Below are 13,275 nucleotides of genomic sequence, written 5' to 3' on the forward strand. Positions count from 1 at the left end.
ACCTACACCACAGATCATGGCAACACAGCTCATGGCAACGGATCCTTAACCCACTGAGTGAGATCAGGGATCGAACCCACATCTTCATAGATACTGGTTGGGTTCATTACCATTGAGCCACAACAGGAATTCCTAATTGCAAATAAGTTTTAAAGTCTGTATTCAGTGGATACATTATCAGCAAGTTGAGACCTGTTATCATGCTTGTTAGTTTTTAATTGTTTGACATCTCAGAATACATATCATTCATTAACAGAGAAGACAGACAAAGTTATTTTCCAAAGTATTCTTCAAAATGAGTGCAGCAGGTATTCAAGTTATTGCCTTAGTGGTCTTTAGTATGTCATCATTTGAGTGCATAATGTTCTCAACAGGATTTTAAGATATTTTAAATTATACTTAAAATTGAATTTTCAACCTTTCCAAAATTTCTCAAGCTTTGCTGCTAAATCTGGGCTTCCACAGTACCAGACTGGATTCAATAACTATTAGATGTGTAATACTAATCACAATTTGATAACACCATGCTACTGTTGTGAGTACTGCACATATTCTAGTTTGTTCTAAATCCATATTACCATGCATATCAACGTAAATAGACATAAAGTTTAAATGGAATAGAGGCCTCTGAGACGCAGGTGTCTGAGACAGTTTCTTTCCTTAAAGATTTCTGATGTTTTATGCTTGTTTAAATGATCATCATAAGTTGCTTCCTCAGTCTCTTTCTTCATTCAAGGAATGCATTTGTAGGATTTCTACATTAGCTATTTTTATTGGGTAAAATCAGCGATAGTTCATTTCTGGCTGTTGTGGAAACACAGTAAATGGACTGACTATACTTCATGAGTTTCTCTAACATTTTTAAAGAAAATTTTTACACTCGTATATGAATTAATGGTTTACCTTATATTAAAATGGAAATTTTATTAATTTTTTAGAAAAAGTGATTATATACATTTTAGTCTGGGAAAATAAAAGCATGTAATTACTGCTAGAATTTTATCATCTCTTTAAATTATTGTGTTAATCATTTGAATTGTGACACTATTTATTTATTTTTGCTTTTTTGACACTAATTTTAAAAACAAGATTTTTCTTAAATGATGTTTACTTTGAAGAATACTTTGTTTAAACTGTTTTCTTAAAGCCTAAGTTATCTTACAACCTGAATATATGAGTACTTGTGTTAACTTTATAATTAGTTTTCTTTAAGCAAATAAAAGAAACAAAATAAATATTCCTTTTTTATTTTTGTTTGTTTTCTTTTTGGCTGTACCCATGGGATGCGGAAGTTCCTAGGCCAGGGACTAAACCTTCATCACAGCAGTGACTCAAGCCACACGATGACTATGCCAGATACTTAACTCGCTGTGCCACCTGGGAACTTCCTATTAATTGTAATTTTCATCAACTCTCCACTGTAATATTTTGGTTGATTTTCCTATTTTTGTATGTGTGTCTTAAAATTATGAATCTCCTGGAGACTAAAAAGTTATTTAAATCTAGAGTAGTGCTGATTAGTAAGATAAAATGCATTTTACTTCTTGTCCATAGTAAGAGTTGTTGATTGAATGACAGGTAAATAAATGAATAAATGTACATGAATGATTAGAAATTTACTTCATTCTTGTAATATGGATACTCTTTTTGCACTAATTTATGTATGGTATGATCATGCAGTTCTAAATTTAATGCCTTATTTATATTCCAAGATTCCTATTGATTTTCCTCTGTGTCACATTACACTTACATCTTGTAGTCAGCTTTACTCTTTGAAAATATAACCTTATGTAACATATTGAAACATATTTTCTTTTTTTAAGGAAAAAATAAGGAGATATCAACAGACTGAAAAGATGTTTTCAGAGGCCTAGAGTCTTCAGGAAGATACTGGAGTTCATGAGATCTCAAGGTTAGTAGACATTACTATTTTCATGCTTTTACAGATCTGGGATATAACTTTCTCACTGTTCCCTGTTGTTATGGCTAATGTGTAATTGGATAATAAAGAAAAACTGATCTTGTATAAAACATATTTTTAACAAAATCTCTTCAGTGTTTTTAGAAATTCATTTATACCAGAAATGTATTATTTCATTCAGCTGGGATGGTTACAAGAAAATATTGTTTTAGTGGAGAATACATTGGTTATTAAATTTTTCTTCACTTTTTTAAAGGGTAGTACTGTTAGCATGAAAATGAATATTAGACATTCCTATAAAATTCTATTTTTGATTTGTGTCTTTGGTTACAACCAACACATATATACACACATAGTTTAGAAAGATAGTTGATCAACAATCCCATTCTCTGACTTTTCCTAGTACAGGAAAAGAAATTTTACTTTTGTTGGAAAATGTGACCTCGATAAAATAACAGCTACTATGAATGAGCAAAAAAAGATATTTGAGTAGCTTTTCTAAGTTGTTTAGTGTCATAAGTCTAGAAAAGAAAAGCAAAATAAGCCTACTCTTATTAAATGGCTTATTATAATAATATATGTAAAATGTTCATTTGGAAGTTTGAGTTATAGTATAGGTAAAAATGTTTCGTTCTGATGGGATAGCTTGAGAATGTGGGTGATTTCTGACTCCTTTATATTGTGGGACCCAATATCATAATTTATAATTCTAAATGAAATGTATAAACCTCTTATTTACTTGTAATTATTTGTGGTGTTTATTTACATTTATTGAGGTAACATTACATTATATAAGTTGCACATGTACATTATATTTTTACTTCTGTATATACTACAGCATGCTCACCATTAAAAATTTAGTTTCTATCTTTTATCATATAGTTGACCCTTCTTATCCATCGCCCACCCTACCCCCAACCCCTTCCTTTCTAGTAACCACTATTTTGTTCTCAGTAATGATCTTTTATTTTGATTGCCTTGGTTAGACTTGCTTTCAATATCTACTTTTCTTTACTCATCCAAGGATATATTCATTCAGAATTTATTTAGGACTTACATATGCGAGACAGTGGGCTGAATATTGCTTTGGTTATTTCAAAATAAGTAAGATTTTGTTCTTGTTCTTAAGAATTGCCTGACTAACATGTTACTCAGAAAATAATTTTAATATTAATGCAAGCAACACATAAGTAAAAGACAGGCTAGCTTTTAAAGGAGACATAATGAATTCTGAAATGCAATAGGAATTATTTTGGGATTATTCATATTTCCACATTATGGCTTTTGTTAGACTACAATACTGAGAGTTTATAGTAATGAGAGTGGTGCTCCTTTACAACACACACCCAAATGACCCTTTATTAAAGTAGCTCTTTAAAGAAGTAATACAAGATTCTAAGAAAGTCTCTTATTTGTCACAATTGCAAGTGTAATGTAATAGAAAATAGTTATGCAAACATCTATGAAAAGAACAAAGGTGAGCATTACCTACTTGGTGTTTTTAATTCCTGAACAGGCAACTTCTTACTAGAGAATTAAAAAATTTCCCCAGTGACCTAGAAAGGCATGTAGATTTGCAATGCTTGTAATGTAGGTTTGAATGCTATAAACCCCTAAGGAATCCATATGCAAATACCTAGGTAAGGAAAGAGATTTGCAGTGGAGTGGGAGTTCACACTGCTTGAAATGGAATTGCACAGCACTATGCTTCTCACAAAAAGTTTTTAAAAAGGTACTATCATAAGACATTAAAGTAAGTCAAGTAATTAAAAATAGTAAACATCCTTTTGAAAAGTCAGTGTTCTTAATTGCTCTGCTAAAGTGGTTAAATTAATTTATATAGTAACCACAATCATTCAACAAATATTTATCAATTGCCCACCATGTGCATGGGGGTGACAATGGTAAATAAAATACACCAATATCCTCGCCTCAGTGGAAATTACATTCTAAAAGATGGAAATAAAAAACCAATAAAAAAAATGAAGTTAATTACGTTACGTTAGATGGTAACAGTGCTATGAGAAAAACAGGTAAAGAACACAGAATGTAAGGAGGGATGGAATTTTTAAAGAGCCTAATAACCTCGTACTACATAATATATACAAAGGAGATAGGTATCACTTGTTTTTAGTTGGCACTATGGTCCATATAGTGCCAACTAAAAACAAATACAGTGAAATATAACATTTCCTAAGGTAAATATCATTAATGTATGAAAAATAACTAGTATGTATCTCAGTTTCATCAGAAAGAAAAGACATTTTTAAATGATAATACATTTAAGTACATGAAATATTGTCAAAAAGTTTGTGATAAAGAAATATAAAATTGAATGCGGATTTGTCCATTCACTTACTAAAAGGTAAAGACTATTACTTTCCATCTGTGTATGGGGGAAAATCAATCCATTTTTTGAAATTGAATATATATCATAAATCTAATAAAGATCTCTATGACAATACATATAGATAATACATGATGCTAGAAGCCTCTATATAATTTTCTTTTTGTTGTTTTATCATCAGTCTTATTTTAGAAGAGTACTAAGTCCTGGGATTGAAAATGGAAGGGAATTTTTTAAACACCACTCCATTCATATAGTACACTAATTTTTTAAAGGGCATATGTCTTTCTTTGTACATTTGATTTATTAGAAGATACATGAGTATTTGGAAATTAAAATAAATCAATCTATTTGTGATCACCAACCAGTGAGTCATTAGGTTTCTTTTGATGGTACTCTGTATGGAATTTTTCTATTAAACATAGGTGCTGAGCACAGAATTCTAGAGATGTCTACAGCCCAGAAAATCCTACCAATTTTTTGTCATCTGTGCTATAGATGAACTCCTCACATAAATTGATGTTATCTTGAAAATCAGTCAGCCTTGACTTTACTGGATAAAAATGAAGAGTTTAGCCAATTTAGTATGCAGAAAAGTAGTTAGATCAATTTTTTATTGTTAATAAGTCAATGTGAAAGGAATATCTAGCCATCTAAATAAAATTTAGATTAAGAAGTTTCAAAACCTACTAAATATTATACTTCCTTCAGTCATCCAAAAGACAGGTATTATAAACACAATATCATCTAAAGGAAATAAATGCCAAGTATCAAAGTAGTAAAAGAAGTGCAAAGTCAAGGTTGCGATTATTTGAGATTAATATATATTCTCTAAGGCAGAGAATATATATTACATGTTGTATCATAGACAGAAAAGATGGTCAGCTCTGTGAAGGTGACCAAGAAGAGGCAACCAATGCAGCAGTATTGTTTGTTTTAAGAAAAAAAATGAGAGGATGCAGAAGGCTAGTGGAAGATTATGGAGAAAAAAGACTTATGCATTGTCACCGTGTCAGAGATAAATTCCTTCCAAACCAACATTAATGTCTGTTGCCTTCATCTGGAGACTTTGAAAGAAAGAACTAGAAATTGGCTTAAGGGTAACTGAAATAATGACTTTTCAAAAGCAAATAGAGTAGTTCCTGTTGTGGCTCAGCAGGATAAGAACCCAACTAGTATCCATAGGATGTGGGTTTGACCCCTAGCCCCACTCAGTGGGCTAAGGATCTGGTGTTGCCACGAGCTGTGGTGCAGGTCACAGATGAATCTGGGGTTACCGTGGCTGTGGCATAGACTGGCAGCTGCAGCTCTGATTTGACCCCTAGCCCAGGAACTTCCATATGCCACAGGTGCAGCCCTAAAGAGAAAAAAAAAAAAAAAGCAAATAGAAAATAACATATACTTAATCATATATTTGCTTTACAAAAACTAAACCGAAGAATATTTTGCAGATTCGTACCACAAATCCAGTTCCCCAAGTATTCGTCCAAATAATGACTTTTCCATCCTCTCACAAACCACCACACACAAATATACAACTTTGTGGCATGCCCATGCTCGGGGTGGTTCCTACTTCTCCACCTTTCTTCAGTGGTTCTCCAGATGATTTCTTACCAATCTTATTTCTCATTTTATAAATAATTTATCTAATCCAGGTTTCTCAACCTCAGTACTCCTGACCTTTTGATGGGATAACTTTTGTGGAGGGAGTGTCCTGTGCACTGTAGGATGTCTAGCAGTATCCCTGGCACTAGTCACCAGTACTACTCCACCCTCCAAGCTGTGAAAACCAAAAATGTTGCTAGATGTTGCCTACTGTCCCCTTGTGACAAAATTACCCTGGGATGAGAACCACTGATAAACTCCTAACCTCCACAACTTCAATAAATATCTAGTCCATATCAACAAAAAAATCTCCTAAACACCTATATCATTTTGTTTTCAATTAAAACTCAACTGAGACTCTTTAAACCTTGCTTGTTTAGAGTGAAACTCACTTCTGGCCATTTGTATGTTTTTAATTTCTTTTTATTTGCTTACACGTGGCTTTGCATCTAAAATGTGTCTAATGAAATAATGAGTGAATATAAGTGAGAAAATTAGGGAAGAGGAAAAATAAGGGAAAAATACAAGATTAAGTAAGGAGTTAGGTTTTAAGTTGCAAGTGAAAAAATCCTTTTCCTCTCACTTTTTTTTTTTCTTTAAATTCATGAATCTTTCTGTGTTCTCCAAATCTTACTTGAAATTTGGCTTGAACACCAGCAGCTTACCCTCCATATTTCTACAGCCTGTCCTTTTACACTGTACATGCAAACCTGAATCTGTATAGGACCTCTTTTCTTACATGCAAGGCACGTGAGTGTTACAGGAGCAAATGAGACCACTCTGCAGATAGATGGTTTTCTAATCTGAGTTAGCCCTTTAGCAGCATTCACTAATTCCTTTCACTCTGACAGTGGTCTGCCACTATTTCAAAAGTTTATCACCCCATTCAAGCTGCATAGTCTCCCGCCTTCACTCTCAGAGCACTTGCTATTTTGACAAGAAAATTAAGGTCATTGTGTGGAAATTACTTCTGCACCTTCACAGTTCCCTCCAGCACCAAACAGTGACATCTATCAACATTCTTTCTTTCCTCCAATCTTAAGGGATGAGGAGTTTTCTTCCTACTATTCAAGGCAAAGCCTATATTGATTTTATTCCCTATCACCGAGGCTTTTGCTATTAATTTCCTTTATGCCTTTTATCTTCAACTTTCCTTCTTTGCTGGCCCTTTTTCTTCAATGTGGACATGCTCTTCAAACTTCTATCCAAAAAAGTAAATCAACAAACAAAAGCAAACTGACCTCTCTCTTCACTAAATTTCACCGCCAGCACCATCCAATTTCTCTGCTCTCTGATTCATTCAAACTCTCCATAGCAGCACTCCACGTTCATTATCTCCAACTTCCAAGATTCAGTCACTCCTCAGCACAGTGCAATCTGATTTCTAACCCCATTTAACAGAGCATGCTCTCTCTAAAGGCTCAGGTGACCTGCAGCCCTTATCTGGACTGGTTCTCTCAGGGGTATCTGACACAGTTAACTTCGTTTTTCTTCTTTCACTCCCTGGGCTGTTGTGACACTCCTCCTTGGTTTGCCTCACATCTTAGACCCTTTTATAAAGTCTCCTTTCACAGGCTCTTCTTTCTCTGTTTTTTTGTTGTTGTTGTTGTTTTTTTCACAAAGTCAGGAATTACAACTCAAAAACTGATAGGTGACCATAGGTAATATAATGAGTGAAAAACAGCTCATTGAAAACAATAAACACTGTAGAGGCCAAACAACATGCCCACAGAAGGTCTTGATATTTTATGGCTTACTGCTCAGATAATAGCACTTCCTAGAGATCTATCCTCAGCTTATTGCTCATTCACCATCCTGGCTCTCCCTGATCAAGCAAAGCTACCTTATGACTTTATTAATAGAACAGATGGCAGTGATTTCAACCCAGTTCTTCAGTTAAACTACAGAATTGCCTACTCTATACATACGTATGCATACAGGATATCAATGCCTAGCAAGGAAAAAAAAAAATAATCATAGCAATGGAATGCAATACAAACTCCCCGAAATATACACTATATAATGTGATCATAATGCAACAAAGAAATAATCTTAAGTAAGTGGGAAGTCCTTCTAATGAAAGGCTGTTAACAACCCCAAGTACACATTGGTGTCTGATAAAGAAGGCATTTTGAATGGGGAGAAGCAAGGAAAGACAGTGACTTACTTAGTAGAAGGTACTAGAACAATTCTTTAACTATTTGTGGAAAAAATAAGGTGTGATCTATACATCATATTATATTGAGGTAAATTGTAGATAAATATTTAAAATATTTTTAAATTAAAATTTTTAATTTAAATTAAAACTTAATTTTTAAATTTTTTAATTTAAAATTACTTTAAATCTTTAAAAATATTTTAAATTATTATTGAACATTCAGTAAATTCAGTAGCTTGCAGATATGTATGTGCTTTTGGTTTAGGAAAGCAATTAATGTAAGAAAGCAAAGAAAAATGAAAAATTATTCATTTTTATATTTATGAACAGTAAAATTCACTCTTCTTTGTGTACAGTTTCATGAGATTTGACAATTGTGTAGTCATGCAACCTTTACCACAATCAAGGTATAAAATATTTCCATCACCCCCAAAATTTCTTTGAGCTGCCCCTTGTCAGCTCCTCCTCACCCTAATCCCTGGCAACTGATTACTATAGTTTTGCCTTTACCCAAATATCATATCAATGGAAACACTCAGAATGTAGTCTTTTGCATCTGACCTCTTTCCCTTCATTATATTGTATTTAAGATAGATTTATGCTGTTGCATGTTTTAATAGTTTGTTCCTTATTATTAAGTAATATTCCATTGTATACATGTATTACAGATTGTCTATCCATTCACCTGTTAAAAGACTTTTGGATTTAGTTTTTATTTATTTATTTATTTATTTTGTCTTTTGCCATTTCTTGGGCCGATCCCGAGGCATATGGAGGTTTCCAGGCTAGGGGTCGAATCAGAGCTGTAGCCCCCGGCCTACGCCAGAGCCACAGCAAGGTGGAATCCGAGCTGCGTCTGCAACCTACATCACAGTTCATGGCAACGCCAGATCCTTAACTCACTGAGAAAGGCCAGGGATCGCACCCACAACCTCATGGTACCTAGTCGGATTCGTTAACCACTAAGCCACGACGAGAACTCCCAGTTTTTGATGTTTTGAATAAAGCTGCTGTAAAGATCCAAGTTGAATTTTTTGTGAGAACCTAAGTTTTCATTTATCATGGGTAAATGCCCTGATGGTGTTGTGTGTCCCAAGTTAAATATATGTTTAAACTTTCTAAGACACTATAAAAATATATTCCAAAATGGCTTATACCATTTTGCATTTCCATCAGCAATGTATGAGCATTCACATTGTTCCCCACCCTTCCCAGCATTTGGTATTGTTAGTTTTTATTTATTTATTTATTTTTAATTTTAGCCATTCTTATTGTCATTATGGGTTTTAACTTGCATGTCCTTAATAAATAATAATATTGAGTATTTTTACCTATACTTACTTATATAGCACTCCCTAAAGACCCATCCTCAGCTTGCTGCTAAGGGTTTTGTGAAGGGTTCAAATATTTTGTCCCATTTTTTTAGAAAAGAATTATTTAGAGCCGTTTTTAGGTTCACAGCAAAACTGAGAGGAAGGTAAAGAGATTTCCCATTTATTTCCCAACTCCTCTGCATGAGTAACTTCTCTCAATATCAACATCCCTCACCGCAGTGATACCTTTTTAAAGCTGATCAGCCTACACTGGCACATCCTAATTGCCCAAAGTCTATAGTTTACATTAGATTTCATTCTTGGTGTTGTACATTCTATGGGTTTGAATAAATGTATCGATCATTGTAGTATCATACAAAGTATTTTCACTGCCCCCCAAAATCCTTTATGCTCCACCTATTTATCTTTTCTCCCCACCCTCAATCTCTGGCAACCACTGATCTTTTTTACTATCTCCATAGATTTGCCTTTTCCAGAATATAATATAGTCAGAGTCGGAAGTATGTAGCCTTCTCAGATTGGCTTCTTTCACTTTAGTAGTATGCATTTAAATTTCCCTCCATGCTTTTTCATGGCTGGAAAAGCCACATTTCTTTTTAGCACTAAGAAATATTCCGTTGTCTGGTTGTACCACAGTTTACTGATCCATTCACCTACTGAAGGACACCTTGGTTTCTTCTAAGTTTTAGTAATTATGAATAAAGCTTCTAAAAACTTTCTAAGGCAGTTTTTTGCATGGACATAAATTTCTAACCCCTTTGGGTAAATGCCAGAAAGTGTAATTGTTAAGTCATACAGTAAGAGTATGTTTAGTTTTGTAAAAAATGAAACTATCTTCCAAATGCATTTCCCCAATGACATATGATGTGGAACATCTTTTCATATGCTTATTTGCCATCTGTATATCTTTGGTGAGGTGTCTATTCAGGTTTTTGCCTCATTTTTTAAACTTTTTCTTACTGTTGAGTTTTAACATTTATATATAGTAATTTTTAAGTTGTTTTCTATTTAGTTTTTAGATTTCTTTTTTCTTTTTTTCTTTTTTAGGTCACACCAATGGCATATGCAAGTTCCCAGGCTAGGGGTTGAATCACAGCTGCAGCTGCTGGCCTACACCACAGCCACAAGGGATCCAAGCCGAGTCTCTGACCTACACAGTTCATGGCAATGCCAGATCCTTAACCCACTGAGCAAGGCCAGGGATCAAACCTGCATCCTCATAGATACTAGTTGGGTTTGTACCCACTGAGCCACAATGGGAACTCCCTAGATTTCTTTATAGATATTCTAGATAAAAATCCTTTGGAAGATGGGCAATTTGCTAATATTTTTCCCTTATATGGCTTGTTTTTTGTATTCTCACCTTTTTCCCCCCACATTGTAAGAGTCACTAACTTTGACAAAGTCATATTTATCAATTTTTTCATTTTATGAATTATGGGTTCGGTGTTATATCTAGGAGCTCTTTGCCTATCCCAGGGTCACAAAGATTTTCACCTATTTTTCTTCTAAATACTTTATAATGTCATGTTTTACATTTAGGAATACAATCAATTTTGAGTAAATTATATAAGAAATTGAGGTTCAGTATTTTCTATACAGACATCCAACTCTTTCATCAGTATTTTTTAAAGATTCTCTTTTCTCCATTAAATTGCCTCTACACCTTTGTAAAAAAATCCATCATGTTTTTGTGGGTCCATTTCTGGCGTCTCTATTCTGTCCTACTGATGTACATATTTGTAATTTTTCTCATTATCACAGTCTTGATTTCTGTAGCTCTGTAGTAAATACATATATATGTATAAATGCAAGTGGTTATGTCTTGGGGGTTGGGGGTAGATTTAATTTATTGCTTTTTTAGTGTTTTTTGGTCTCTAAATTTCCTGAAAGTACATTTTTTTATTATGAAAAAGATCATATAAAATTGGATTATGAAAGGATACAAAGTCATAAACTATATGAAAAGTTAAGCAGCCAACTACTTAACACATTATTTCATAGTTGACAGTGAAGGTTGATTAGCCTTATTATTTAAGGAAATTCGCAATATTGATAAGATTCCAATGGGCTAAAAAATTAGAAGAACAACTTGCATAAAATGAAATATAAAACAGCTAATAAAAAAATCATCTTTAACAGTACTCACAGAAATGGGAACAGAATGTTATAATATTGTCTATCAAATTAGCAAAAATTTTTAATTGCATATCTGTTTTCACTGTCATATACTGTTGATGGAAATATGTTAGTAGGAAAATAAGTTAAGAAATTTTCATATGCTTATGCTTTATTATCGTAAGCAATAAATTTCCAGACCGAAGCAAAATATCATAGTATTGCTTGAATCATTGAAAATAACATGAGTATTCTGTAAGAGAATTGTTTTAAAAATTGTAATACATCCAGAAGACTTAATATTACACATCCACTGAAATGTAATTTACAAGAAACTTTAATGACATGAAAAAGACTCATGTTAGATGAGAAAATAGACATGAAAAAGTAGATATAATATAAATTAAATATATAAAAGCAGCATTAAGTAAATCAGGCAGAAATTAAATCAAAATACTTTAAAATATTTTATAATAATATAAATATTATAAATAATGTTTGAAATACAGATTTTTTTCAAAAGTAGAATGCAAGTGATTTTTTTAAAATTTCTGAATGTTCATAATATTTTAATTGAGGTATAGTCAATATATAACATTATATGTTTTAAGTATAAAACGTAGTGATTCACAATTTTTAAAGGTTATTTTCCAAGTACAGTCATTATGAAACGTTGACTTCATTCCCTGTGTTTATGACATATCTTTATAGCTTATTTTATGCATAGTGTTTTGTGCCTCAATCTCTGACCTCTATCTTGCCCCTTCCCTACTTCTGTCTCCCCACAGGTAACACTAGTTTGCCCTCTATATCTGTGAGTCTCTTTCTTGTTATATTCACTAATTGTTTTATTTTTTAGATTCCACATATAAGTGATATATACAGTATTTGTCTTTCTCTGTCCAATTTATTTCACTTAGTATAATATCCTCTAACTCCATCCATGTTGTTGCTGTTGCAAATGGCAAAATTTATTTCTTTCATATGACTGAGTCGTATTCCAGTGTGTGTGTAGTGTGTGTGTGTGTGTGTGTGTGTGTGTGTGTGTAGACATTTTCTTTATCCATTCATCACTTACGGACACCAAATGTTCATAATTTTCATGTAAATCTTAATTAAATTTTTTATTTCCTGTCTCAGATCCTTTCCCTCTACTATGTGACCATCTCATTTAAAAATAGCTGGTCATGTAAGTCAGAAAGCTTTTCACTCACCAGTCGTTTCCAGAAAACTATAACCAAATTCAAATGTCTTTTCTTCATGTTACTTCTCATCACCTTCTGAGAGCAGCACTGTCACTACTACTGCTTTAATTCTTCTGTTCTTCATCTCTCCACTGGATAAAGTGATAACCTATTGATGAGTTTCCCCCATTCCATTTGCATCCTTTCAAATCTGTTCTCAGAGCAGCTGCTCCAGAGGCTCAATTTAAAACAAACATCTGACCCATGACCTTCATTCACCCTCCTACATTTCTTTAGAAACATCCCATACATTGATAAGACCCAAGCTACTTGTCTCAAGTACCTGCCTTTTGCCTGCTTCTTCAGCATGCTCACCACGCTCAACCTTGATTCTACATTTCATCATGCCGAGCTCTTATACTCACCCCCTTGCTTCCATACCTTTATGCCTTGACGTAGATGCCTGTTCTGGTTAGCCTGCCCTTCTGTTCATCCCCTCCTCCCTCTTTGTTGCTTCATTAACTCCTCTTTACACTGAAAGGCTTAGATCTAGTGACACCTCAACCAGAAAGTTTTTTTCAGCACCATGTGTTTACTGTCTATCAGAT

At 33.5% G+C, this 13,275-nt stretch overlaps 1 protein-coding gene across 2 annotated transcripts in view; it reads left to right on the plus strand.

Moving 5' to 3' along the window:
* The window catches only part of CSRNP3 (cysteine and serine rich nuclear protein 3), a 201,416-nt gene that overhangs the window by 39,812 nt on the left and 148,329 nt on the right, over positions 1-13,275 (plus strand). For both annotated transcript variants that reach the window (XM_005671893.3, XM_021076406.1), the window contains exon 5: positions 1,824-1,912. In XM_005671893.3, coding sequence (XP_005671950.2) covers positions 1,900-1,912 — 13 coding nt within the window. In that variant the 5' untranslated portion in view covers positions 1,824-1,899. The remainder of the gene's footprint in view (positions 1-1,823; positions 1,913-13,275) is intronic.

The sequence above is a fragment of the Sus scrofa genome, chromosome 15, assembly GCF_000003025.6.
Source record: "Sus scrofa isolate TJ Tabasco breed Duroc chromosome 15, Sscrofa11.1, whole genome shotgun sequence".
NCBI lineage: Eukaryota > Metazoa > Chordata > Mammalia > Artiodactyla > Suidae > Sus > Sus scrofa.